Consider the following 27,425-nt stretch of genomic DNA (forward strand, 5'->3'; position numbering starts at 1 on the left):
CCATCTGAGCCACCGAGGACACGGAGAATAGGGCAACTGCAGGGACTCTCTGTGAGACCCACATTCCCAACTTACTGTCCACACACTACATTTGTAGTGCTCCTGCCCACTATACTCATTACTTGCGGCAGTCAATCTACTGATTCCCGTAAGAGTTCAGGCAATGTGAGTGCATCCGCACTGAAAAAGATCATTGGCCAATCCATATGAAGATGGCATCTGTTCTTTTGGACATGTCCTGAAGTCCATCTTCTTATATCCGTTATTAAAAGTTCAAACAATGTAAACACCTTTGTGGGGCATCCTGTATTTATAGAGGCAAAGAAAATACAAGAAATAACTGTTACTAGACAAATCTCATACATAGAGGTCAAAAAGAAATTAAAAGCATTTCAATTTCTTCAGTCATTAAGACACCAGATACTAAAGAGTTGTAAGGGTATAGACCCACATGCAGCAGATGCTGAACTGTTTCAAGCCCTATATTTCAGAAGATTTAATTCTGCTTGGTAACATACTTCCAATGGCCTCTCACTCTGACATTGACAGTAATCCCCGAAGGGAAGCTACCGAGATGGGTGGTGAACAGAGAAAACTTTTCATGATATGAGGTGCATTCAAGTTTAAGGCCTCCAATTTTTTTTCTCTGGACTGGAAAGAGATAGAAACAAGCGCATTGTTTCAAAATGAGGCCGCGTTCATTGCCAATACATCCCAGAGATGGCAGCACCGTACGGCAGATGGAATTTTACCGCCAGCGGCGAGAATGAGAACTGTTTTAAATACTTAAAATGGCGATGTTTTCCTTATTTGAACAGCGTGCAATCATTCGTTTTCTGAATTTGCGTGGTGTGAAACCAATTGAAATTCATCGACAGTTGAAGGAGACATGTGGTGATGGAGTGATGGATGTGTCGAAAGTGCGTTCGTGGGTGCGACAGTTTAATGAAGGCAGAACATTGTGTGACAACAAACCGAAACAACCTCGGGCTCGCACAAGCCGGTCTGATGACATGATCGAGAAAGTGGAGAGAATTGTTTTGGGGGATCGCAGAATGACTGTTGAACAGATCGCCTCCAGAGTTGGCATTTCTGTGGGTTCTGTGCACACAATCCTGCATAATGACCTGAAAATGCGAAAAGTGTCATCCAGGTGGGTGCCACGAATGCTGACGGACGACCACATGGCTGCCTGTGTGGCATGTTGCCAAGCAATGTTGACGCGCAATGACAGCATGAATGAGACGTGGATGCCATTTTTCAATCCAGAAACAAAGCGCCAATCAGCTCAATGGAAGCACACAGATTCACCACCACCAAAAAAATTTTGGGTAACCGCCAGTGCTGAAAAAATGATGGTGTCCATGTTCTGGGACAGCGAGGGCGTAATCCTTACCCATTGCGTTCCAAAGGGCACTATGGTAACAGGTGCATCCTACAAAAACGTTTTGAAGAACAAATTCCTTCCTGCACTGCAACAAAAACGTCCAGGAAGGGCTGCGCGTGTGCTGTTTCACCAAGACAATGCACCCGCACATTGAGCTAACGTTACGCAACAGTTTCTTCGTGATAACAACTTTGAAGTGATTCCTCATGCTCCCTACTCACCTGACCTGGCTCCTAGTGACTTTTGGCTTTTTCCAACAATGAAAGACACTCTCCATGGCCGCACATTCACCAGCTGTGCCGCTATTGCTCAGCGATTTTCCAGTGGTCAAAACAGACTCCTAACGAAGCCTTCGCTGCTGCCATGGAATCATGGCGTCAGCGTTGTGAAAAATGTGTACGTCTACAGGGCGATTATGTCGAGAAGTAACGCCAGTTTCATCGATTTCGGGTGAGTAGTTAATTAGAAAAAAAATCGGAGGCCTTAGAACTTGAATGCACCTCGTATAGCCAGCTGGCTGTTTTTGAATACTAAAACAGTATTCACAACTGGGTGAACATGACAAGCCAGATCCACTATCCCACTGAAGCAGCCATATTAAAGCACTTTAAACAGCTTAATAGGCAGCCTGGTCCATGGTGGAGCAATAAGTGTCAGTCTGCAAATTGGGACAAATGCACATTTCTGTGATGGTTCAAATAATAACAATCATCATCTGCAGAGAACCTTGCAGCCTTACAGGCTGTGACAGCAAAAGCACAAGAAACAACATGAGAGGCCAAAAACTTGTCACGGCAGATGTTTCTGGACATGAAAAATTATTGAAAGAGTTGCACTAAAACAGTGGAAGCTATTAGGAAGGTGTATTCAAATAAGTTGTGAAGAGATTACACAGACACTTGCTGGATGTTTAGTTTCAGTCACCATCGCTGATGCATAGGATCCAGCTTTTTGCCGCTATCAGATGCTGATGGAAAAAAAACAGAGGTATATCACTGTCCTTTCTCCTTGTAGAGCTGGATTTGCCATTGCCCAAAACTTCCAAAGTGCTTTTGAATATGACTGAATTCAATACAGCAAAATGTATTCTCCTTGTAGTCTTTAATCAAATCTGGCTGACTCAGAACTATCTGGCTCATGCAGGGCAGCAATATTAACCCCCTGCTGAAGCTAGGGGAGAACTACACGTTGCCCAGTAGTTATTCTCCTTACTACAGGCATAGGAAAAATCATGGGTGCAAGGTCAATCAACATCCTAGAATCCAGGACACTTTCTTTGTCTATAACATATTTTGCTGTGACAATCAAGTGAAGCAAATTAGCCAAGCATACATGTTCAATACTTGCATACAGAAAATGGTACAAAATTGCTATTTAAAAATTTGATTTCATTTTTTATTGGTCCAGTTTTATCATACAGCACAAATTGTATAATTGATATTGGACAGGTCAAAGAAGTCACAATAATACATAGTATTAGCAAAATAGAAAGCAAATTTAAATTGGGTACCTATTACAATTAATTTTGTTACGTATTCAGAAATTCTCTGACAGAATAGAAACAGTGCTTTATTAGAAATGCCTTTAGTTTAGCTTTAAATATTGGATGAGTAGCATTTTTTTTATTTCCCCTGGTATCTTATTGTGTATTATTACACCAAAGTTAATTATGCTCCTCTGATAGGTGGTTGTTCTGTGATATTTTTGATGTAAATTTGATTTCCCTCTGGTGCTATAGTTGTGTACATTTTTGAAACTTCCTGGCAGATTAAAACTGTGTGCCGGACCGAGACTCGAACTCGGGACCTTTACTTTTCGTGAGGAAGTACTCTACCATCTGAGCTACACAAGCACAACTCACAACCTGTCCTCACAGCTTCAATTCTGCCAGTACTTCGTCTCCTACTTTCCATACTTCACAGAAGCTCTTCTGCGAACCTTGCAGAACTAGCACTCCTGGACAAAAGGATATTGCAGAGACATGGCTTAGCTACAGCCTGGGGGATGTTTCCAGAATGAGATTTTCACTCTGCAGCAGAGTGTGCACTGATATGAGACGAGGTACTGGCAGAATTGAAGCCGTGAGAACGGGTCATGAGTCGTGCTTGGGTAGCTCAGGAGCAGGAGCAAAGAACAAAGGAGTTATTTCTTGTTTTATTCATTTTTTTGGATTCATACTGAAGTGATACTTTCTCCACTTGCACGTGAAAGGCAAAGATCCCGAGTTCAAGTCTCGGTCCGGCACACAGTTTTAATCGGCCATGAATTTTCAAATCAGCGCACACTCCGCTGTAGAGTGAAAATCTCATTCTGTGTACATTTTTGTTCTGTAGCAGTTTGCCTGTTTTGAGGAGGTAGTCCCTAGTGAACAAGATAGTTTCATAAATGAATAACCTTGGAACATTTAGAACACCAAGCTCAGTAAAATGGGATTTATAAGAGTCCATCTTTTTAAGGCCACGAATTATTCTTAGAGCTCTTTTTTGCATTCTAAAAACCTTTACACTGTGAGTTGAGTATCCCCAGTAAACGATCCCATATCAGACTAGTGAGTGAAACTGTCCATAGTATGCCTGCAGTACTGTTGTTTTGCTTGTTGTTAGCCTTTAAAATTCTTAGGCCATAGCACACAGATGACAGTTTTCTAGACAAGTTATTTATATGTGTGTCCCACTTTAAGTCTTGCTGAATTCATAGACCCAAAAATTTTGTGACGCATTTTCTAGGCAGTCATTTTTTAATTGTGCTTGAATAGTCATTTGATTAGTTAGAGGAATTAAATGAAAATTGACACACACAGTTTTTTCAGTATTTATAATTAGCTTGTTTTTTTTGTGAACCACTCAGAAAACCTTTTCATAGAAATTTCTGCTGTGGACTGCAAAGTTTCTGGACTGGATCCATTGAGCAATATGCTGGTGTCATCAGCAAACAGGATAGTTTTTGTGGGACTCATATATCCAACTAAGTTGTCCACATAAATCAAGAAGGGTAGTGGACCTAAGATTGAGCCCTGTGGTACACCATATTTTATTGGTAATTCGCTAAAAAGAAAGGAGTTGTTTTTTGTTTTATTCATTTTGTTGAATTCATACTGAAGTGATACTTTCTGCCTGCGGTTTTTTAGGCATGAACACAACCAGCTATGTGCTTCACCTCTTACCCCTCGTCTTTCTAATTTTTTGAGCAGAATGTTATGGTCCAGGACATCAAAGGCTATTGATAGATCTAGAAAAATACCTGCAGCTAATTTATGTTGATCAAGGGACTTTAAAATGCAGTGTAAGAATTCGAAAATCGCTGTCTGTTTAGATTTAGACTTTCTAAAACCATGTTGTTGTACTGTAAGAGGGACATATTTATTTATGAAACTTAAAAAGCCTGTCATAGAAGAGTTTTTCTAGAATTTTTGAGAAGGAACTTAACTGTGACATGGGTCAGTAGTTTGATATTTTTTCAGAAGAACCTTTTTTTAGCAGTGCTGAAACTTTTGCTATTTTATAAATATCTGGAAATACACCAGTTTTTAAAGAGAGGTTGAAAATTTTTGCCAAGGGGTTTGTTATGTGGTGAGCACATGCTTTTAATATGAAATCAGGTACTTCATCAAGATCACTTGACATTTTATTGCTTAAGATTTAATTTTACTTATAATTTCATTGGGGTTTGTTTCATAAACATACATAGAAGCAGTCGAGATCACTGACTTGCTGGAGAAACTTGAGACTGGTCCTTGACAGTGTACTTGAATGAGGTCTTCAGCTAGTGAAGTTAAGTATTCATTGAATTTTTCCACAACTGAATTTGGGTCTGTGACTTTTGAGCCTTCTAGTTTTAATGATACATTCTTTTTCTTTAGCACTGGACTACAAGTTTCTTTCTTTATAACTCACCATATGGCTCTCATTTTGTTAGATGAGTTTCTCATTAACTTGTCATTCCACATAATTTTTGCCTCTTTGACTACTCTACCATAGATTCTTTTGTAGGCTTTTGAATAATCTGCAAATTCTTGCATTACTCTATATTTCTTACAACAGTACTGCAGAAATCTGTTTCTCTCACTGGAAATTTTTATGCCTTTAGCTACCCATAGCTTATTATTGTTAGGTTTTACTGTTTTACTACTTTTGGAAATGCTACATTAAAATAGTGAAGAAAGATGCTATGAAAATTCATGTACATGCTATCAACATTGTTCTGAGTGGCAATGATTTCCCAGTTTTCCTTCACCAGTAAGAGATTAAAAATTCTAATGTTATCTTCAGAAAAAGTTCTTTTTTTTCCAACTACTTTTTCAGAACTGCTACTACTTGTTGACATTTCTATACACAGCAGCTGTGCCTCATGATCACTATAACCCATGCTCAGTATTTTGCTTGTGAATCTGTAATTTGTTTCTGAGATGAATATTTGGTCAATAATGGAATTTGTGCATTCTGTTAATCTTGTCGGGCAGTGTATTGTGGGGATCGTATTGAATGTGTTGGTCATATTTATCAAAGCATCTCTGGTGCTGCTGTCTTTTGAAAAATCAATATTGAAATCCCCACAAAGCACTATCTCCATATTTAGTGTACTGATCCTGTTTAGCAGAACCTCTTGTTTATTCATGAAGACTGGCAGGTTTCCACTTGGTGCTCTATATAACTATGAAATTAAGCTCTGGCAGTTTAGTAATGGAAAGTTCAAAGTCTTTTTCAATTGATTCAATATAACTTTTACTGACATCACAGAACTTTATTTGTTCTTTCACAAAGATAGTAGAGCCACCATGTTTGGAAAACTCTCAGCTAAAATGACTTGCTAATCTATATCCTGAGATTGAGGTTAATTTTATTTCGTCATTTCGTAGCCAATGTTCAGCAATGCAAATTATGTCTACATTTAGTGCATACTGGAGTAGTGCTTCCAGCATGGAAATTTTATTTGTGAGTGACTGAAGTTACAGTAATGAGTGCGTGGTTTTATCTATAGTCATTATAAATGGCTGTCATAAATGAAGGTATACAAATACAAAAACTATATTCAGTCACAAAAATCTGTTTATAAGTGAAGAGTAACATTTTGGATCCTGATGGTCCATTTTTAGGTCCACACATTTTTCAGTCACATTTCAGTGTTTTTGTTGTTACCCAGCAAGGCGATGTTGATACCTGGGCATTGCAAGAGCTAATTTGGCGCGCGATGCGATACAATCACATTCCAATTCAAAGCAGCACACATTGCTACCTTGCATCGTGAGAACAAAAAATGAACACAGAAAAACCTTCACATCATTAACACAGTAAAAATTTATTGCTCAAAGATGCAGCGGCACACAGCATGCCAGGAATGCGCCATTCCCAGTTTCATCTTGCGCCAGTGGCGGAACCATGATGTCAGCACCCAGTGATGTCATGGGGACAGCAGACACAATGTGTGATTGGTATCGGTCGCTCCAGTCACAGCTACTAGCATCTCCAGAAAGTGAGTGACAAGAGCACATGTGATTGTTCCATAGATGACATGTAGGAGAGGAACAAAAGGTGTCAGTGGCAGCTGCACAACTCCATGATGATGGATGATTGTCTCGTCATTGGACACACTGGGGGTTTAGGCCACCAGAAAGCCTGCTGGACGATAATGCCCACAGTTCCCCATCAGTCTTGACCCAGATGGCAGCACTGCAGTTCGTGGCAGCTGTGTCCCCCAGGTGGGACTTTCTGCTCCAAGAAAGATTATAGATGGCTTAAACGAGCGGGAAATATTATGACATAGGTCCAACCTCCTTGCTGGATAGCTAAGTACATACCCCACCAGAACAATAGTAACATTTATATAGGATTGGCCATATGCTTTGTTACTGTTAAGCAGCAGTGACATCACTTGGCCTACTTTTCTCACCCAGTTAGCTCCTGTGCTCACCCCAGTTGTAGCTGACTGGTGTCTTTGTGTCAGACTTATGCCTTTTTACTCCCCTCTGCGTGGCCATCACAATGACAGCTAACCTCTCTCTCTATGATGTCAAGCTGTTGCATCGGTGTCTTGAGCACACAGTTCTTACAGTGTGTAGCAATTAACCCTCTCTTGCAGCCATATTATGTGCAACATCAGTAGTTCTCCTTTGTTGGCACTCCACCCGACTGTTGTGTAGAGACCTGCTTTGCCTGCCATTTGTGTTACAAGGGAAAGGCATCAAAATTTTACTCCACTATGCAAGTCTTACTTCATAGCAGTTCAGTAATTACTTGTATGGCTGTACTAATAAAAATACTATATATATATATATATTGAACACTCAACATAACTTCATGTAGTTCTGTACACTATTGTAAATTGTTCTCAACAAGTAACCACAACACTGCCCACACAAGATGAACATACAGATAGGTCATAGTGTACATATACAAGCCACAGATATATTAAAATAAACAGATGGTGACTAGGTGTGAAGAGACTTTTCAAACATGCTCAACATAGCAAAAATTACAGAGAGAGAAGATTTACTATATTTACTTGTTCCTTCAGTCTCAGAGACTACAAACATGCCTACGTAGATGACGGTACTGTTGGTGGAAATGTGTGGCAACATATGTGTAAAACTGCAGAAAAACATGACTGATATTTTTTTTAAAAAAATATGTCAATCAACTGAATGTTCATAAGTAAATTTCAAATTCTTCTAGAAAAGATTTTTAGTTACAGGTGGAGGCTGTTTTCAATAAATTATGTGCAATACAATGCAGTCAGTGATTTGTCATTAAGTGGTTTTGAGTGTTTAGCATATTATTTTTATTTTTGTATCCTTATAAGTAATAACTATTGTGCTCTATAAATTATTTCATATTCATTGGTATACGAACTTGACAACAGTAATGGAATGTAACCAGAAATTCCATGATCCTGAACTCAGGACTCATTAGTAAATTACACATTTTGTGACTGAAGATGTTTTTATACTCATGTAACTTCACGAAGAAACATTTTAATCACATCTGGATTTTGAAACTTTTAAAATTACCATACAAGTGACAAACATTACTTTTCTCATGGACTCATGCAATCTTTCTTTACATATTGTTGCCAATGAAGATAACAGGTGATTAGGAAAGCTAGATAATCTCAAACAAACAAGTCTCAAGCTGCACATACACATATCTTAATCAAGATTTTGTGGCATGCTGACCACACTGCATGTTGATATGTAAGTGGAAAAAGTACCAAGTGGACAAATCTAAATTTCATTAAATCCCATACTATTCTCAAGGATTGAGAGGTAGCAGTATTGGAGTAATTCAGAATGGTGACACAGTACCAAACCATCCTTGCACTGAATGTATGATGGTTAGTTGAACTACTGCATTGGAGGATGCCATTTTAAATTTGGGAAGAGTAAGACACTGGAAGATGCACCTAGACTGCAGTGTGACTGTGATAATGGAAAACGATTGTGTGTTCTGCAACAGGCATAAAATCTCAAGTATTTGCTGTGTCAATAGGTTCAATACCACACAACACCACCACCACCACCACCACCACCACCACCACCAACTGCGTGCTCTGTGCACACCATGTGCAACAGGTTCATGAACATGACACTAAGGAAGCATACATCCTGTATAGAATAAAAATTGTGCTGAATTTGAACAACAAATGTCCTTCCAGTTGTCCAATTGGTCTCAAGGCCGCCCAAGGCAAGTTACTGAAAATGTTTGAGAAGTTATGTGTCATTTGACATCTATGGTGCACAGTAACTGGACAGTGTTGAAAGGCTCCAAGGCTCCATACACACAGTTAAATATCAGTAGCTGAACCAAGCAACACAAAGTATGGCAGTTTTTGAGCATTCCATCAGTACATTCATTTACAACATCGAAACAGTAGCTTTCTGTGCTCATGATCTGATCTTTCAACACCCACACATTCTTCAGCTCCCAATCAAATACTCACTCCCTATTCACTAGCTGAAACCATCATTATATCGTGAGGTGTTGTTTAAAGATTCATAGAGACTGCCATGCAATCCTGCAAAGTTTAAATGTAGCACAGGTCTTTGGCGTAATTAAATGACTGCCCTGTGTTATATTGTAGCAATACTTACTGAAATTCATTTGTGGCAGGAGTTTCCTCTAGGTTGAATTCTGCCACAGGTACACCTCTGGCTGCTACCTGAGGAGCAAACATTGCTGCCGGATACACAACAGAAGATGTACCCACTACTAAGCACAGGTCACAAGAATCCAAATGTAAGCCTGTTGACCAAAAAAATAGTTAAAATAGTATCTTGTGAACTATAAATTTCACGATCAACACATCAAAGTAAACGTAAGTATGCCATATCAAACAATCTGTTTATCACCCAATTTTCACTTCTGCACAATTCAGTTCAGATAATAAGAGAATATAGGCATTTTAAATGTGGTGCTACAAAGGAATGCTGAAGATGAAATGGGTGGATCAATTAACTGATGAGAAGGTACTGAATTGAATTGGGGAGCAAAGAAATTTGTGACAAGATTCGACTAAAATGAGGCTGGTTGACAAGACAAACCCTGGGGCATCAAAAAAGGTATTGTCAGTTTGGTAATGGAGGGAAGTATAGGGAGTAAAAGTGAGGAAGCAGATCAAGGTCTGAATACTATAAGCAGGTTCACATTAATTTAGGTTGCAGTAGTTATGCAGCGATGAAGATGCTTGTACAGGGTAGACTGGAGTGGGGGGCTCCATCAAGATGGTCTGAACTGAAGACATCACCACCCGCAAACACCCTACATAAATATTAAATTATTATACAAAACTGCCGGCTAGTAAGTCATTTCAGAGAGAAAAAAACATTTAGTACTGCCAATAGACACATATCCAAGTAAAAGCTTTCTGAAAGCGAATGTAGGGTCATATGCCTTTATACATGTCTATCGGCAGTACTAAATATTTTGCCCCCTAAAGCTGAATACTGACTAGCTATTCTGTCTCATAATTTGGTAGTTTTTCCTAACTGAATTTTTCGTTTGATATAACTATATAGATAAAAATTTTAGTGAGCCCTCTCGAAACATACCGAGGGTACAAGCAATCCCTCTCAAAATATATTAAGGGTCTCACTGAAGCCTTCACTGACTGTAATTATCCTCCCAACCTTGTACAAAAACAAATCTCCCATGCCTTATCTTTCCAGTCTCCCGCCAACTTCCAAAGGCCCACAGTCTGGCCACAGAGGAGCATTCTCCTCGTAACTCAGTACCACCCAGGACTGGAGCAACTGAATTACATTCTCCTTCAGCGTTTCGATTACCTCTCGTCGTGTGATGAACTGAGAAATGTCATGCCCACTATCCTTCCCACCCCTCCCACAGTGGTATTCTGCCTACCATCGAACCTCCACAATATAGTCATCCATCCTTACACAACCCCTGCTCCCAATCCCTTACCTCATACCCCTGTAACAGACCTAGATGCAAGACCTGTCCCATACATCCTCCCACCAACACCTACTCCAGTCTGGTCATTAACATCACCTATCCCATCAAAGGCTGGGATACCTGTGAAACCAGTCATGTGGTCTACAAGCTAAGCTGCAACCACTGGGCTGCATTCTATGTAGGCACGACAATCAACAAGATACCTGTCCGCATGAACGGCCACTGACAAACTGTCACCAAGAAACAAGTGGACCTGGAACCCGCTGCCAAACATGATATCCTTCATTTCAATGACTACTTCATGGCCTGTGCCATACGGATCCCTCCCACCAACACCAGCTTTTCTGAACTGCACTTTCCCTGCAATACATCCTGCATTCCCGTAAGCCTCCTGGCCTCAACCTTCATTAGTCACTGTCCTCATCCATACAGTCCCTTCCCTGTTCCCTTCCAGCACTACACAGCCACCATTCCACCACCACACCCAGTCCTACACAGCTGTCATTCCACCACCACACCCAGTCTTTTTATTTCTCTCCTTTTCTGCTACTTCCCCCCCCCCCCCCCCACCAATACCCTGTCCCCCATCTAATCCGCAGCACCTCACTGTCTGCCACCCCCACCATACTATCCCTCTCCCTCCCCGCCCCAGTACCCTTCTTACCTCCACCCAGTCACCACTCCCATCATGCACTGGTGCTGCTGCTCGCAGTGTGGTTTCAGTTGCCTGATACTGCAGTCGTGTGTGTGTGTGTGTGTGTGTGTGTGTGTGTGTGTGTGTGTGTGTGTGTGTGTGTGTCCATTGTTGATGAAGGCCAATGGCCAAAAACTTTAATTGTGAAAGTTTTTTTTGTTGTGCCTATCTACGACTCAGCTTCTCCACTATATGGTTAGTAGCAACTTTCCTTCTCATAATATAGTTACATTCCATTCTGGATTTTCCGTTGTTTGATAAATATGTTTATATTTTCAAACACACAAAAAGTACATGAACTCTACTGTTATGTCAAATTTTGGCCTTTGTACAATTTGAAAACTCTCTGGGCCATTTGAACTCAACGATGACACTCTGTATTTTTATTTATAATTTCCAAGTGCAAATTTACATACCAGCTTGTACCAAGACTTCAGGATCCAACCCCTCCCCAAACCAGACAACATGAGGTCGCAGAAGTCCTCCACAGCCATTTGATTTGCAGTGTGGCAATTCAGAGACAGGAATGTCTGCTGAGACTGCACCTGGGTCTGGAGCCCTAAACATTAATGAAATCAGATGGTAACAGATTGGCACTACATCAACCTATGAACAGGAAAGAAGCATTCTTTCAAATGAAAAATTAGCCAGTAAGTCATTTATTGCTAAACTTTGATTAAAATTAGTTTGTGATTGATGTTTTATCGAGTCAAGTGGTAGGAGTCAGCTGTCATCCAATCATACTTTTTCGAGTGCCACATGCATGCTGTGCTGCTCATTTTGTAGGAATGTGCAACACTTTGTGAAACGTAGCTGGCTGTGTGCCGGCAATGCTGCCCCCCCAGCCACTGTATTCTGTTAGTCACAAAGTAATTTTAATAGGAAAATACATACACACACACACACACACACACACACACACACACACACACACACACACGTGTGTGTGTCCTCTGCTAAACTCACATATGCAGATTGCCCTTTCTGTAATTCATTACGGCTTATTTATTTAAGTATTTTGTCCAAGTATTTCCAACTTCAACATTCTTCTTGGCTTCTCTACTCATTCTGCTGCTGTGACCTTACATTCAGTATATTAATTTCAGTATAGGAATGAAGGAGGTATCTGGGCTAATACAAATGTAGAAAAACAAGTAATTAACAGGATGAAAAACATATTTCTGCTGTGCACACTATGCAGGAACCCTGACACAGCACTGCAGCCTTTCCAAACAACATCCTCTCTAGAGTATGTCCTTCAGTGGCTGTTGAAGAGACTTCTACAGCACAAAAAGTGTTAGTTCATATACTCTTACAAACGGAATGGAAAAAAATCCAACTTTTTGACAGTAACAGCTTTCTCGTAAAACAAAACTCAGTTCAGTACATCCCAGTTAATTCTAAAGCTTTTTAAAATAATTCTACTATATCAGAGCAAATCCGAAAACTTTCATTGTAAGGTCACTTTTACATATGTTTCAACAAAATGTCTTCTTCTTTGACTAACTACTAACTACCGTAAAACAATGTTCTTGGTCTTTTGCTGGATAATAATGAAGACAGTGTAATCATTCTGAAGAGGACTTATTTGTTAGATGTTATAAGCTGGTTGCTCGAAGCATGGGAAGAGATTCCGAATGTGTCACTAGTAAGGTCTTGGAAGAATCTTTTAGACCGTGAAGATGGACTTCTAACTTTGAATCCATGTGTGAAACCAAAGTCAAAGATGGAAATAAGTGAAACCAAAGTGAAAGATGGAAATGATGATATCATTTTGTTGCTAAAAAATGTACCAGGCTGTGAGACTTCAGTGCAGAGGACACTGCAGAATGAATAGCAAATGATGAAGTAACTGAAAACGAAACAAAATTGTGACTAGGGACAAGTAACAGAAGAGAAGGAGACAAACTTAGATGACATGAGAAATCCAGTTCTACATTCAGAAGGGTTCAAGACAACTGAGACAGTGTTGCACAACATTAGCGAGCAGGAGAACGTGATGCCAGATGATATCATCTGTTTGCGTAATGATGCCATCTGTTTGCATAAGTGGAGGGATGTTGCAGCACAGAAGAGGAGAAACAGTCATCTATCCAAGATTTAAACCTGTAAGTTTCATCTTTTTTTGTTAGGCCTGGCTTTTCCCATATGTGTAATCATACATTCATACTTTACGATGCAGATTATTGGATGTTTCCTGTAAAAAGTTTTGAAGGGTGCAGTATGTATGTAACAAAGAATTACAACTAGCATGTATTATGTAAGAAGTCAGAAAATGTTAATAAAATTGGGTTTTGGTATAAAAAAGGGTGTGCTGAATGGTACAGATGGGGTCAGAAGAGAGAATTATAGAACTCGGGTCTATCAGGGTGTTTAGTTATCTGGCTTGACATCCCGCCACATTATGCCAGATAGTCGAGGACCTACTGTACTTGTAACTAATGCCTTAGTTTTGGTCTTATTTAGTTTTAGATTATATCTTGAAAGAATTATTTCTATCCGAGTCAGACCATGAACTTTAACTCCTGCTATCTATAAATTTTCTCTATTTCATCTAATGCTTTTTGTATGTGTATCTATATTACTAAACAGCTAACATGTTGCACAGTCATTGGTCCTAGTTGCAGGTTGCCTATCTAATGGCTTTCGAGGGCAACAAAAATTTGATTTTCAGTATTTCATATTAATTATTGACTGAATTGAAAATTTTTAAATGCTATCATAATCTACCCATTAAGAGGTACAATCTTATATTAAAAGCCCAACACAGCAAGACAGATGTTACATTTAGAAACTGTGTATATGTCTTGATGCAGCGCAGATCACGACACGCTAATTACCCAGACTACATTCATCCTGCACTTGAGAGAGAGAGCACATAGCGACTTCCGACAAACTTTAAACATAATTTCAAACCTTTTCCAAGCTTTCTTGTTTACATGCTTAACATAAAATATTTAACACATTAACTCATTTGTAAAGTGATAAGAGGCTTGACACTGTTTTATACATGGGAGTCCAAGTCTTTAAATAACTGGGGTTTACTGGTATTAAATAATATGGGTGATGGTCAACATTCTTGTCTCAGTGCTTGTCTGACTTCCACCTGCATTTCTTGGTGTCCACACATCATCACCACACTTCCTTCTCAATACTAGCTCAAAATAACTCCCCAGCTTTGCATCCATTTTTACTCTACGTCTTACTTGTCTACAATCACTTGAAAATCTAAAAGGAAGGAAGATGGGATTTACGACTGGATTAATGGCAAAGATATTAAATATGAAACACAAGCTCAGGTACAGAAAGTATGAGGAAGGAAATGGGTCATCTCATTCTCACAGGAAACAGCCCAGTGTATCCATTATTAGATTTCAGTGAACCCTTAAAAATCCAATTCAGGATCTTTATCTAAATAATTTAAAGCCTGCTTTTTCTGAATGGGAATCCACAGGGTTGACCACTATGCCACTTCAAGTATGGTTTATAACAATTTATAACTGTCACATGTGGTCCATTATCTAATTACTGTTTTCTCCAGAGACAAACATGTTGCTCTTCTTTGCAAATTCTAATAATGTATATTCTCTGTCATTTCTGGTATCATATACAAAGTTTCTAACTGAAGAATCAGTCCTAGTTTTTATTCAAATTTTGCATGACAAACAACAGATGTTAGGAATTAAAAATATTTAATGACATATGAAACATTGTCACTTGATGTTTGCACTAAAAATTGCTGCTGCTTACTGAATAATCAGTGACTTTCAAGGAAATTTTAAAAGGATGGGAGAGCATCCATGAACAACATACAAGTACAACAACTGCATTGAAATGTACTGCTATAATCTTCATAGATAATACTCTCATCAATGCATTGTGGACTAAGATAAAGTAAATGTCCAAAACAAGCAAGGTGACATACCCTTTTCCAGCCAGCGATGGACATATTGGGCTGACTCTGTTCTCTAACACTTCATGGCATTTGGTGCACCTTGTTTTGAAAAGTGAACCATGCAGCTCTATAACATCTTCAGCACCAGCTTGTTGATGCAGCCCATCAATATTTTGTGTAATTATTGTAAATGATTTCCCTTGATCTTTGAATCTCTTTTGGCAATCTGCTATGGCAAAATGAGCCTGCAACAGTTGTTTCATTACACCATTTTAATTGAAAACAGCTACAACCATTGGAATTAATAGCTCTCCAGAAAATTATGTTGTAGGCCCAAGCATATAAAGTGCTAATTTTTAGACTTCTATTAATAACAATCTAGTACTATTCTTAGTAGATTTTCAGTGCCCTTACTGACATGCTCGTCAATCAAATCAGTACTCTAAAGTTTGATAAGTTTGCAAGAAATCTTTATGGGCAACATGCCTGAGCTGAAAGAAGTTTATAACACCTAAGTATGAATGTAAACTGGAATGGTGACAATGTCACTAAATAATTTAACACTAGGCACAGGCATAACAATAAAGTTCCATTCTACAGATTTCTATAATTCTGATATTACATTTTGATTACAGTCCTCTGCTGAACCAGTGTACAAAGTAACTGTTGTGACAGTGAGTGCTAAATTTACCACAGAAGAACTGGCATAGTCAAAAGAAAGAGAAAGAAAACTTCACAGCAAAGAAACAAAAGTTTCATGTGTAAGATACCACAGTAATACAAGAAATTTCAAATTAACTCTTTCCTTAGCAAATCTTCAAATAAGCAGCAGTTTCAAAGAACATTCTGATAAAACCTTCATGTATTCCCACCACCCTGAGGTACAGTCAGTACTGGGATATAATGATGCAGAAAAACTTAATGTTTGTGAATTTTATTTACAGCATTCCAGTGCTTTATTTAAATATTACTGACACCATAGCATAGTACCCATGTGCTCACAACTGCTGGACAGTAATTTGCAGAGTCTATGAAGGCAACGCCCCCCCCCCCCCCCCCCCACACACACACAAAAATAAGGTCAAATAAAGTTTTGATCAGGGGCATAAGCTCACAATCTCATACGGCTGTATCACAACAAAGAAATTAACTTTTCTACTATATTATTGTAAGTATGGCAACAAAATCTGCACCCACATGAGTACTAGGTTAAGGAACATACAGTACCTTGTTTGGTTTTCTTGTCATCACAAGTTCTCTTCTATAGTGATAAAACTCCCACACAAGAGAAGGATCTCTCTGGAAAGCTTCAGGTGTGGCTAAGTTTTGTGCTTGATACTTCCTCCAGAATCCTCCAGATCCCCTGAAGGTTGGTATACCTGATTCTGCAGATACACCTGCTCCAGATAACACAACACAGTTTTTCGATTTTCTGAGCACATCCTTAAAGGCTGCCATGTCAGATATTGGTCGATTTCGTGAAGCCATTGTAGCTCTCAAAGTTAAAACTTTCCCTCCAGAGAAAAATGAATGCTTGAGTAGAACCATCCTGCACAAAAGTGTAAAGCTCTGGTTAGTTCATCACTTTATTTCTTAAAAAAAAAAACCTCATTGTAACTGATACATACACACAACTGAGCTTTCCATCATAAGGTGTTTTAATACACAATATGACAATCACATTTCACGCAGAAATTTCAGCAAAGTTTATTTGAACTTCATAAGTAGTTTTCTGCTTTTGACAGACTAAATAAAATCCTTTTAAAAGAACTGTTTGACAGGTTGGATTTGTATAATGTGTCGCGTGTATACAAAAGACATAACAGCGTGCACCTGTACACATACAGTTCTACACATAAAATGAGTAAAGAAAGTGCATTAAACACAATGTATATCTCACATTTCTGAAGCACTCAAAATGTTTTTCCCACTGACTCAGCAATGTTAACAATCAGGTCATTTGAGAACAAATATAAAATTATTTTTAAATTACAGATGCAGCCCTATCTTCATCCAGGTCAGAGTACTGGTAGTCTCCAATCAAGATGCCTTCAACTTCCTCTATGTTGTAATTGCCCAATTCATGTTTCATTCTAAAGGGTTCCTGTCTTTCTTTCCCAATACTTATACAACACCATACAGCAGAGACAATGAGTTGCAGATATGCACAACAAGAAGACTGTTAGTAAGTAAGCTTTTGGCCAAAAGGCCTTCTTCTGAATTAAACAACACACACACACAAATATTCATGAAAACACAACTCGTACACACATGACCACTGTCTCTGGCTGCCGAAGTAGCTACGCCTGACATTCTGCAGCAAGTCTGCCACGAAATCAACTTCAGATGGGATGTGTGCCACATAATCAATGGAAGTCACATCCAAACTGCATAGCTAAGTAAAGCTGTAACCGATCTGAGGTTGGTTTGACCATTACAGTGCTTACTAGGCATGGTCCCATTTGAGCTGGTATGCTGTTGCCTTTATCCAATTTTAACTTACTCACAAGGAACCCCTTGAGAGCAAGGCTGCAAGTTCAGTCTTTAGAGAGGCTCATTCGAAAGTGTTATGTTAACAATTACAACAGGAAAATCATTAGCTGTTAATGACTCACTATGTGCATCAGGAGGGTGACAGAAAATGAGTGCCCAGGAGGTGCAGGGTATAACTTACTATGGGATGTATGTGTTACACTTCAAAAAATGGACATCATCAACATTCAAGAAATGTTCAAAACAAACTATTAACTTGCACCATGAACACAGAATGAAAAATGGCATGCCACGGCAATCTCAAAGGTTCACACTGTCAAATTGAAGGTGAACTCCTTGGGAATTACAAACTATACAGGACGTTCAGCTAGGTATCCACTCTTACAGAATGCACATAGAATATTTTGGTGTAAAGGGGTGATTAGAACTGATGGAATATGAAGGGATGCAAAAAAGTCTGTCATGAAGCTTGTCGTGCAGCTGGCTATCCTTTAAGGTGTAGCTGCAGATAGTGTGACAATACGCTCTATAGGCATGAAAAAAAAAAAAAAAAAAACCACATTCAGAGGCTGAATGGTTCCAGGTGGTATGCCTTGCAATGTCACACACTTTTCAGTAGAGATAGTTTGCTCTGAAGGAGTATTATTTTTATACACAGACCAGGAATCAAGAAAACGCAAGTTATTTCGACCAGCTATTGGCCAAAACACTGCTCATACCACAGTCGTCTTTTTAGACCGATTCTACTCTTTGCTGTGCGTTGTCAAGATGACTCTTTGTTTGAAATTTCGTTATCTTGTGTCTTCCAATTCTGTAGCAATGTTTGAAGTTATGCAACCATCCACTGCTTCCCTTGAAATCACTGTAATCTATGTTATGCGCAGTTTCATCTGCATAACATAGTAGGTCACTATCGTACACATCCTGTAAATTGTACCAACCATCCTTGAAATGTGCAAACACCAGTTTTTGTAACAAGTGTGCCTTGTCCTCCCATGAATATCCATAGTTTTTCTTGTGCACTACACGGTCATAATGCTGTGCACTTATTCGAAATCTGTTCATAATTATTTTTTTATTATGCTGCAAATGATCTCCCACATATCTTATTATGTTTAGAACCTGCTCCTTGGACAACAATTGTCCTTTACTACATTTCACTGAAGATGGGATTTGTGGTTTCCTGTCCAACAGGGATGGTGAACTAAATGGCTTGACACCTGTTTCACTATCACTTTCAATTTTTAAGTGTGTATCATCATTGTACTCCTTATGTGTTACTCGCACAGTTGAGCATATGTGACACCACACATTCCACTGACTCATCTTGCAGAGCTAATTCTTCATCTGCCACTTCTTTCTCACTCTGCAAAATTCCTTGGGTTCCTATCTGACGAAATGGTAACTTCGACAACTGTTGTAGATATAATGCAATGTTTGCTTTGTTTATTGTTGCTATTGCTCTGCTTTGTATTAACACCACTAGAGAGGATAGCAGCTACAAAAGTGGGCAAGGGTCGGATGCGCAGAAGCATGCGGAAGTGTACCACGTGACTCACAGCCAATTACGCGCCAGTGACATTCTTGTCTTCGTTCTGTGTGGGTTGTGCTGTGTTCGGAAGTTCTAACTGTTTATTTCAGTCATAGTGTTCCGTACTGAGTGCTGACTGCCATCATAGTGTTCATTGTGAGTGATGGTATGCAATCACGCCGAGTGCTACACAAACAGGCAAGAGGAATAGTGTCCCATGTGTACCAATACTTTAAGAGACAATCTTCTGCTGAATCCACGCCGGCACAAGGCGCAGGTTGCACCGTTGCCAAATGCCAGGAGCACAAAGTTGAAGCATGTGGTGTTGGTTTGAGGACCGTTCAGAGAATATCCAGTGAAGCTAAGACGTATATGCAAGCCTGCGGCTCAGCTGTTTTCAAATCACCAGGGAAGTAACACGACCACAAAAAAGAAGTGGGTGAGCTAGACAATTTCACGAAAAACGTTTTGCAGCACATAGTGTCCAGTATGCATGCTGAAAGTGAATATCCAACAGCAGAGAAACTAGTTTCGCGTATTAAAGAAGCTGAAAATTTTAACGAAAGCAAAAGGACCATGTTGAGGATGCTGAAAAACATGGGGTTCAGGTATCAGAAAACAAACTATGGTAGGAAATTATTAATGGAACGAAGCAATATTGTAGCTACAAGAACTGTGTTTTTGAGAACAATGCAGCAGATCAGAGAAGCTGACACATCTCGAATTTACTACATAGATGAAACTTTCGTTAATCAGAACCACGCAAGGGCTATGTGCTGGAAAATGAGTGATGGGTACGGTGGATTAGAAGTTCCTATTGGTAAGGGTAACAGAATTATAGTGCTTCATGTCGTATCAGCAGATACTGGCTTTATTCCTCAGAGTAAGCCGATTCTTAAGGCATCAAAGGCTAAGAATTCTGAAGGTTACCACTCTGAAACGACGTACGGCGTCTTCAAAAGGTGGTTTACACAATTATAGCCACATATTCCTGTGTCTTCAGTTATAGCCATGGACAATGTAAGCATCCACTCAGTCCAAGTGAACAAAGCTCCAAATATGATCTCCAAAAAGGCAGACATTTTGCATGACTGTCATCTAACGAAATACCTCACAACTCATCGCATACCAGAGCAGAATTGCTGGTTCTTGTCAATCAACACAAGCCTGCATACAGAGTTTATGAGATAGATGAAATTGCAAAGCAGTATGGACACCGTATCATTAGATAACCCCCAATACCATTGCTATTACAACCCAATTGAGCTGGTATGGGTTCATGTTAAAGCATATATTGCAGAAAAGAACAATACATTCAAAATTGCAGCTGTCGAGAGACTTATACATGAGGCAATAGACAGCATCTCAACATCTGCATGGGCAGCTTGCGTAAGACATGCAGAAAAACTGCAAGATGAAGATTACAACAGGGAAATTTGCAGGGACACTGTTACGGAACCATTCGCCGTAAATCTTGCTGAGTCTGATTCATCTAAATTGGACAGCGAAGACGATGGTATTAATTTCTTGCTGTGATGTATGTAAGTACCAGTTACTGCTACTTATGACTTCATTTGTGAGACTGTGTCTGCAGCAGCACAACAAATTATTACTAGCTCATGTTTCATCTTTGACCTTGTAACAATGCCATTTTCTCCATAAAACATATTTCGTTCAATTAAGAACACATACTATACTCATGCTCATAAATTAAAGATAATTGCAGAATGTAGTGCCACACAAAGTGGCACTACACAAAACTGGCGCTAATAGCGTAGGCACATAGGGAACACACACAACACAGATCTGTAAGTCCACGGTATTGGTGATAAGTTGAGAAAACCGCCCCGAAACACATGTGCTACAAAACGCCACTGTTTCCTGCGCATGTACCCCGACATCAATATGGGATATGGGATATGATCATCATGCACATGTACACAGGTCGCACAATGGGTTGGCATACTCTGGATCAGGTGGTCGAGCAGCTGCTGGGGTATAGCCTCCCATTCTTGCACCAGTGCCTGTCAGAGCTCCTGAAGTCTCCTAGGGGTGTGAAGACGTGCCGTGATATGTTGACCGAGAGCATCCCAGACGTGCTCGATGGGGTTTAGGTCTGGAGAAGAGGCAGGCCACTCCATTCGCCAGATATCTTCTGTTTCAAGGTACTCCTCCACGATGACTTCCCGATACACCTGACCTGTTACAGTTCCTCTGTCAAAGACATGCAGGGGTGTATGTGCACCAATCATAATCCCACCCCCACACCATCAAACAAAGACGTCCATTACAGGTCCCTTTCGAGGACATTAAGGGGTTGCTATCTGGTGCCTGGTTCATGTCAGATGAAAACCCGTCGAGAATCACTGTTCAGACTATAGCCGGACTTGTCAGTGAACAAAACCTGGGACTATTGTTCCAATGACCATGTACTGTGTTCTTGACACCAGGCTTTACGGGCTCTCCTGTGACCAGGGGTCAGCGGACTGCACCTTGCAGGTCTCCGGATGAATAAACCATGTCTGTTCAGTCGTCTGTAGATGGTGTGTCTGGAGACAACTGCTCCAGTGGCTGCGGTAAGGTTCAGAGCAAGGCTACCTGCAGTACTCTGTGGCCGTCTGCGGGCACTGATGGTGAGATATGTCTTCTTGTGGTGTTGTATACTGTGGACGTCTTGTACTGTAGTGCCTGGACATGTTTCCTGTCGTTGTCATAGTCCTGAGATCACACTTTGTGGCACACGGAGGGCCCATGCTACAACCTGCTGTGTTTGACCAGCCTCCAGTCGCCCTAGTATTCTACCCCTCACAGCGTCATCAATATGTGTTCTTTGAGCCATTTTCAACACACAGTCACCTTTAGCACGTCTGAAAACGTCTACACACTTACTCGCTGCACTGTACTCTGACATGCACCAACATATCTCTGCTTATGTGGACTGCTGCCAGCGCCACCGTGCGACGACCGTGCGTCAAATGCACCGCATGGTCATACTCTGAGGGGATTTAAACCCGCAAACTGCCCACCAGAGCATTGTTTCACAATGTATCAGCATTATCCTTAATTTATGAGCATGAGTGTATAACGCCATAGCAGGTTGCACAATGAAAGAAAATTAGCTTTTAGTAATACATTAAACGAGCTGTTTCTGATATCCTAATGGTCAAAAATTATTAAAACTTGAAAATGCTTTAAATGTATTCGATCACTGTGGGTGCCTAATGTAAGCAATGCAAAAATTCATTTGATTAACGAAACAAATTGTTATCGTTCAAAAGAAGAACATTAAACATTGACAGTATTTAAAGAAAGAATGAAGCTACATCATGATTACTGACAAAATAGTGTGTCTTGAAGTTGAAGCTCTTCCATCTGTGTTAGCTTTACAAATAAACTGTTCTTTTGGAAGGGATTCACCTTGAGCAAAATACAATTGTTTCTTTTTGTGCTATCACCCAGAGATGTTTCATTGAGGTTTCAGCGTCATCTTTGGGCTTTCACTTGCTTTCTGTTATACAATAGGAAAAATATTTGTAATTACTTACATATATATATAAATTAGAGTTTTTAAGAAAGTTTTTACAAATCTGAAAACAGCATAAAGTTTTGCATATGTTTTTATTTACAGCTGTTTTACTTTCAGAGTCTGTCGCGTTCAGCTTTATAGAAATTAATGTAGAGAAATTATTTATCTCACTATTTTTTATGATTGGGAATGTTGTGATTGAGTTCAACATTAATTAATTCTATGTGGAAGGCTGTGTGTGTGCACGCGTGAAGTTTCTCATTACTAAGAATGCAGTTCGTAAAGTTCCCTGTGGAACAATGTTTATGCTAGTGCGCGATCAGCTGTCTCAGAGCGTGAACTGACAGAAAGAAACTGGCAGCATCACAACGTATCTTTCCTCTCTCTCTGTGCAGAATGCATGAGACACCCGCCTTTGTAGCTGCTCTCCACTATAGCAATTTTGTGAGTTTCTCAGCAGCTAAGCATTTCAACTACACTCCATAGCCTCATGCTGTGTTCACTATTGGATACCACCAGTCCGCCCCCTGTTGCCATTAGCAGCTAATATTGTGGTCCCATGGTAGACAATATGTGAAGTGTCAAATGCTGTAAATATCATTGGCCTTTTGTGGCCTCACACTCCGTGTCAGCTAGTTATGGGGCGACCTACAATTTAAGGGGGGGCAATCACATTAGGAAGTTCAAAAAATATGATTTTTTTATTGCATAAATCATTAGCTAACTATCCAAGAATATGCTGTCAAAATTTCAAAGCGAAATTCGCATTCGTTTAGATTTTATGAGCGTAGAACTGAGTGCACATCATGTACAGGCTCGAGCGCAGATAGGGCTATCAAAGGATGAATTACTGGAGAGATGTTTAGGTGGCCATACACAAAATGTGAAATGAAAGTTTTAATTCCACTACTTGGCGATTAGCTCCTAAATACTTGCACTCTGGACTAAAAGTCGTTGAATTGGCTTTGTATTTAGCTGCAGGCTTATTCAATGAAGCCCTTCTGATGGTCATGAACATGGCAGGAATTTTAGTAGGCACGCAAAGCTACAATTATGCCAGACAAATGGATAACCAGCGCGTGAGCTGGCAGAATCAACATAGATCATTGGAACTGAAGGAAGGTCGGAAAGCTCAGAAAGCACTGCTGCAAGCACAAAACGAAGTCTATGAGGAAGAAGAATGGTTACTATATGGTGCTGGAATCACAGATTAATCGGTAAGCATTTTACATTATTATTAACTTCCTTGAATTTCTATTTTCCGAGAACTTCTTTTTCAAACGCCTTTATCTCAAAATGACTTTTTTCACATTTGCGTGCAGTCTAAATCAAAAAGTGTAGAACCGATGATTATGAAAACTGATTGTAGGATTCTTTATAAAATTACAAATTATATGAACCCACTTCTGAGATGATATCATGATTTTAAAGGTATTTTTCTTTGCCTAATTAGAGAAAAAAAATCGTGAAAACTGAAATAAATTGTTGCAACACCTGCAAAGTTTTTATTATTTTCACCTGCATTGAGGTTCGTATTCCTAGAAAATAAGTTATTGATGTAAAATAAAAACCTTTTTGATTTCAGATGAAAATCGGAATGGCTACACTGCACGCATTTGGAGAAGTATACTCACAACTTTCAGTGAACGTCACAGTGTAACTTTGTATTTTTGGCTGAAATTATTTTTAAAAAAAATCACAAAAACTGTTCGAAATATGAATGAAATGATGTCAAAATTTGATTAAATTCTAATTAATTCTTCCCACCCAAAAAAATCCCAAAAAATCAGTGTCAAGCAGCCTCCTAATGTGGTTTCCCCCTTAAGATGGAATCTGAAGCACAGTGCAACTCTACATTTTTCACATTAACAAACACTGACAGGGGAGAAACAAGCGGTAATTGATACATTAAAATTCTAGGAGTTTGGCACTTAACGACAGCCATCAAGACTTACTCATGTTTACCTATGAGATAGAAAACATGATGTACTTTGTAAAAATGAAACCAAAACCATTTTCATAAATCATATGAAAAAGTCTATATGAATTTTCAGAGTTGTTAAGTCATTTTAGAAACATCATGTACACCCTCAAAGAGGTAAGTGAGATTAGTTATGGAGGGTAGGAAAGGATGGCATTGCAGGTCATTGTGACCCTACGTTAAGAGTGGGATCCAACTATTGTGAGGGAAAGAGTGTGCAAACATAACTTTTTTCATCTCTGCAGGTTGTGTTTCATCATCATCATCATTATTATTTTATTATTAATCACAATACACAAAAATATTGTTTTAGTTTCTTGCAACAACTAACCCTGTCTAAACGCAGGTGCTGGAAGTGGTGATGTGAGGTTTCCCTTGTGTGGTCAACATACTCACGTTGATAATCCAAAACCAGTAACTGCTTCTGAAATGTTTTTATGATTGTTATCGCAAGTAAATAAAAAGAAAGATAATTTGTCAGTCACATACAACCTGTTGACAGTATGTTATTTTTCCCACGCTAAGAAAATTTATTGTTATTTTCTACACAGTTAACTGCATTGCCTTAAGCCCAAAATTCAGAATGAAGCTATAATTTCAAATAAGTAACATATTGCAGTGGGAGGCTGCAATCTACTATGAGGAACTCCTGTTTACAATAAAAATATTGTCTCACAAGGAATTCTTTTCATTTGGCCTTCAAAATGTTGAGCTTCTCACTTTCTTCCATTTTACTGCCTTCTGAAAACAGAACCTCCATAACAGTGCACCCTCCCAAACCAACCGGTTTATGGGCTATCTAAAGAAAACCTTCCTAGTCCAACCCCTTGTCTGGTTCAGGTTCATTGATGATATCTTCACAATCTGACTCAAGGCCAAGACACCCTATCTTCATTCCTTCACAACCTCAACACCTCTCCCATGCACTTCACTTCACCAGGTCCTCCTCAACTCAGCATGGTGCCTTCCTAGATGTTGATCTCCTCCTCTCTGATGCACCTGTGCTTGTATGTGTGATAGATTATTAGAACGATGGCAACATTGACAGTTCAGTATGTATTTAACAGCATTTTACGATGTAATAAGTGTTGTACTCATTGGATCTCGTGTGACTCTCACAGTCAAAAGGCTGCATTTTGATGACGACATGTACTCATGTCCGATAGTCTTATATTCTGACAGAATGTAAGTTACATACATTTCTCACCAATTTTTATAATTATCTTACTATCTTAATGAAATGTTTGCTTAATTATGTATATACACCCTGTGCTTCACTTTTGTATTTCTTTGTGTTTAGGTAACTTTTGTATTGTTACTTGAAAATGGCCCTAAGGCCGAAATTGCAATTGTAATAATAAATATTTTATGCAGTCAACAGTGACTATGATGTCTTTTAAGAAACATTAGCAACACCTTTGTACTCTGTATATGACTAGATGGTTCTCTGGCTTGATAATGCTTCACTGGAGTTTGATTATTGGCTATCAATATAGACTTCTCTTGCTGTCCCTTTTGCATCGTTCTGTACCAGCCAACAATGGTCACACAGTAATTGTGTTCTTATTTGGTGTAAGAGAACTTGCTCCAGTGGAATCTGTGTTGAACTTATACATAAAAAACAGACTTTGGCACAACAATATCATGGCAACAAGAATCATTTAATATGATCTGTAACATGTCGTTTTTTATCATTATTATTTTTATATACATGATAATTTAATACTGAGGATGGGTCAATTATTCCTAAAAAAAGTGGCAGCAAATCCAACTGCATTAACAGGCACAGTCTAGGAATTCTGATCACAGCAACAGCAACAATTGGAATAGCACAAAGCTACAAACTGCACCCCCCTCCCCACCTGGTTGCTAAAACAGATGACTGGGGTTCATATCAGTATCAGTTACATATTTACTTTAAGGAATGTTGTTATTATTCCAGCTTGGATTTTCCACTATATTATTGTAAATAAAGTCATATCTCAGACTGATGCTTGAGTGTACTTATTTGCAATCTTAAAAGGTGGAAAGCAAGTAGAAATGAATCTTGTATAAGTTGCTTCAAGACTTACAACACAGTAACTGTCATCAGCACTGAGCGATCTGTATTTTATGTGACAAACCTAGTCAAACTGCTGCATTTTGTCAGAAATTGGATGGCACCAATTGGCCTACTTTTGCCACTTAAAATACAGCAAGTATTTACCACTCAGTCATTGTATTATGAAGCTTAGGCACAACTGTTAAGTCATAAACACAAAGGTACAGTTAGTCTGAGACAGGAGGCTATCATTAATGAAGAAACCAGTCCCCTTTAAACCAACCTACAAAGTGCAAAATTATTTCTTATATCTAGATATAAAAGTATTTCTATTGTGCATTAACATTATTGCTTGCTTATGGCTCATCTTATAGCTAAAAAAAATTGGGCTGTGTGCTTTATCACTGTTTGGATTTCAAATGCATGGTTCAGTAAACATTGTTTCAGAAAAAAGAATCCCCTTTACTGATTTTTAG

At 39.2% G+C, this 27,425-nt stretch overlaps 1 protein-coding gene across 7 annotated transcripts in view; it reads right to left on the reverse strand.

Annotated features, from left to right (window-relative positions):
* Positions 1-27,425, reverse strand: part of LOC126162345 (NAD-dependent protein deacylase sirtuin-5, mitochondrial-like) — a 106,940-nt gene that overhangs the window by 11,480 nt on the left and 68,035 nt on the right. For all 7 annotated transcript variants that reach the window (XM_049918788.1, XM_049918790.1, XM_049918789.1 and 4 more), the window contains 4 exons: positions 16,605-16,926; positions 15,408-15,622; positions 11,899-12,041; positions 9,471-9,621 (listed from right to left, as the gene is read on the reverse strand). In XM_049918788.1, coding sequence (XP_049774745.1) covers positions 9,471-9,621; positions 11,899-12,041; positions 15,408-15,622; positions 16,605-16,926 — 831 coding nt within the window. The remainder of the gene's footprint in view (positions 1-9,470; positions 9,622-11,898; positions 12,042-15,407; positions 15,623-16,604; positions 16,927-27,425) is intronic.

Source organism: Schistocerca cancellata, chromosome 2, assembly GCF_023864275.1.
Source record: "Schistocerca cancellata isolate TAMUIC-IGC-003103 chromosome 2, iqSchCanc2.1, whole genome shotgun sequence".
In the NCBI taxonomy this organism is placed as follows: Eukaryota; Metazoa; Arthropoda; class Insecta; order Orthoptera; family Acrididae; genus Schistocerca; species Schistocerca cancellata.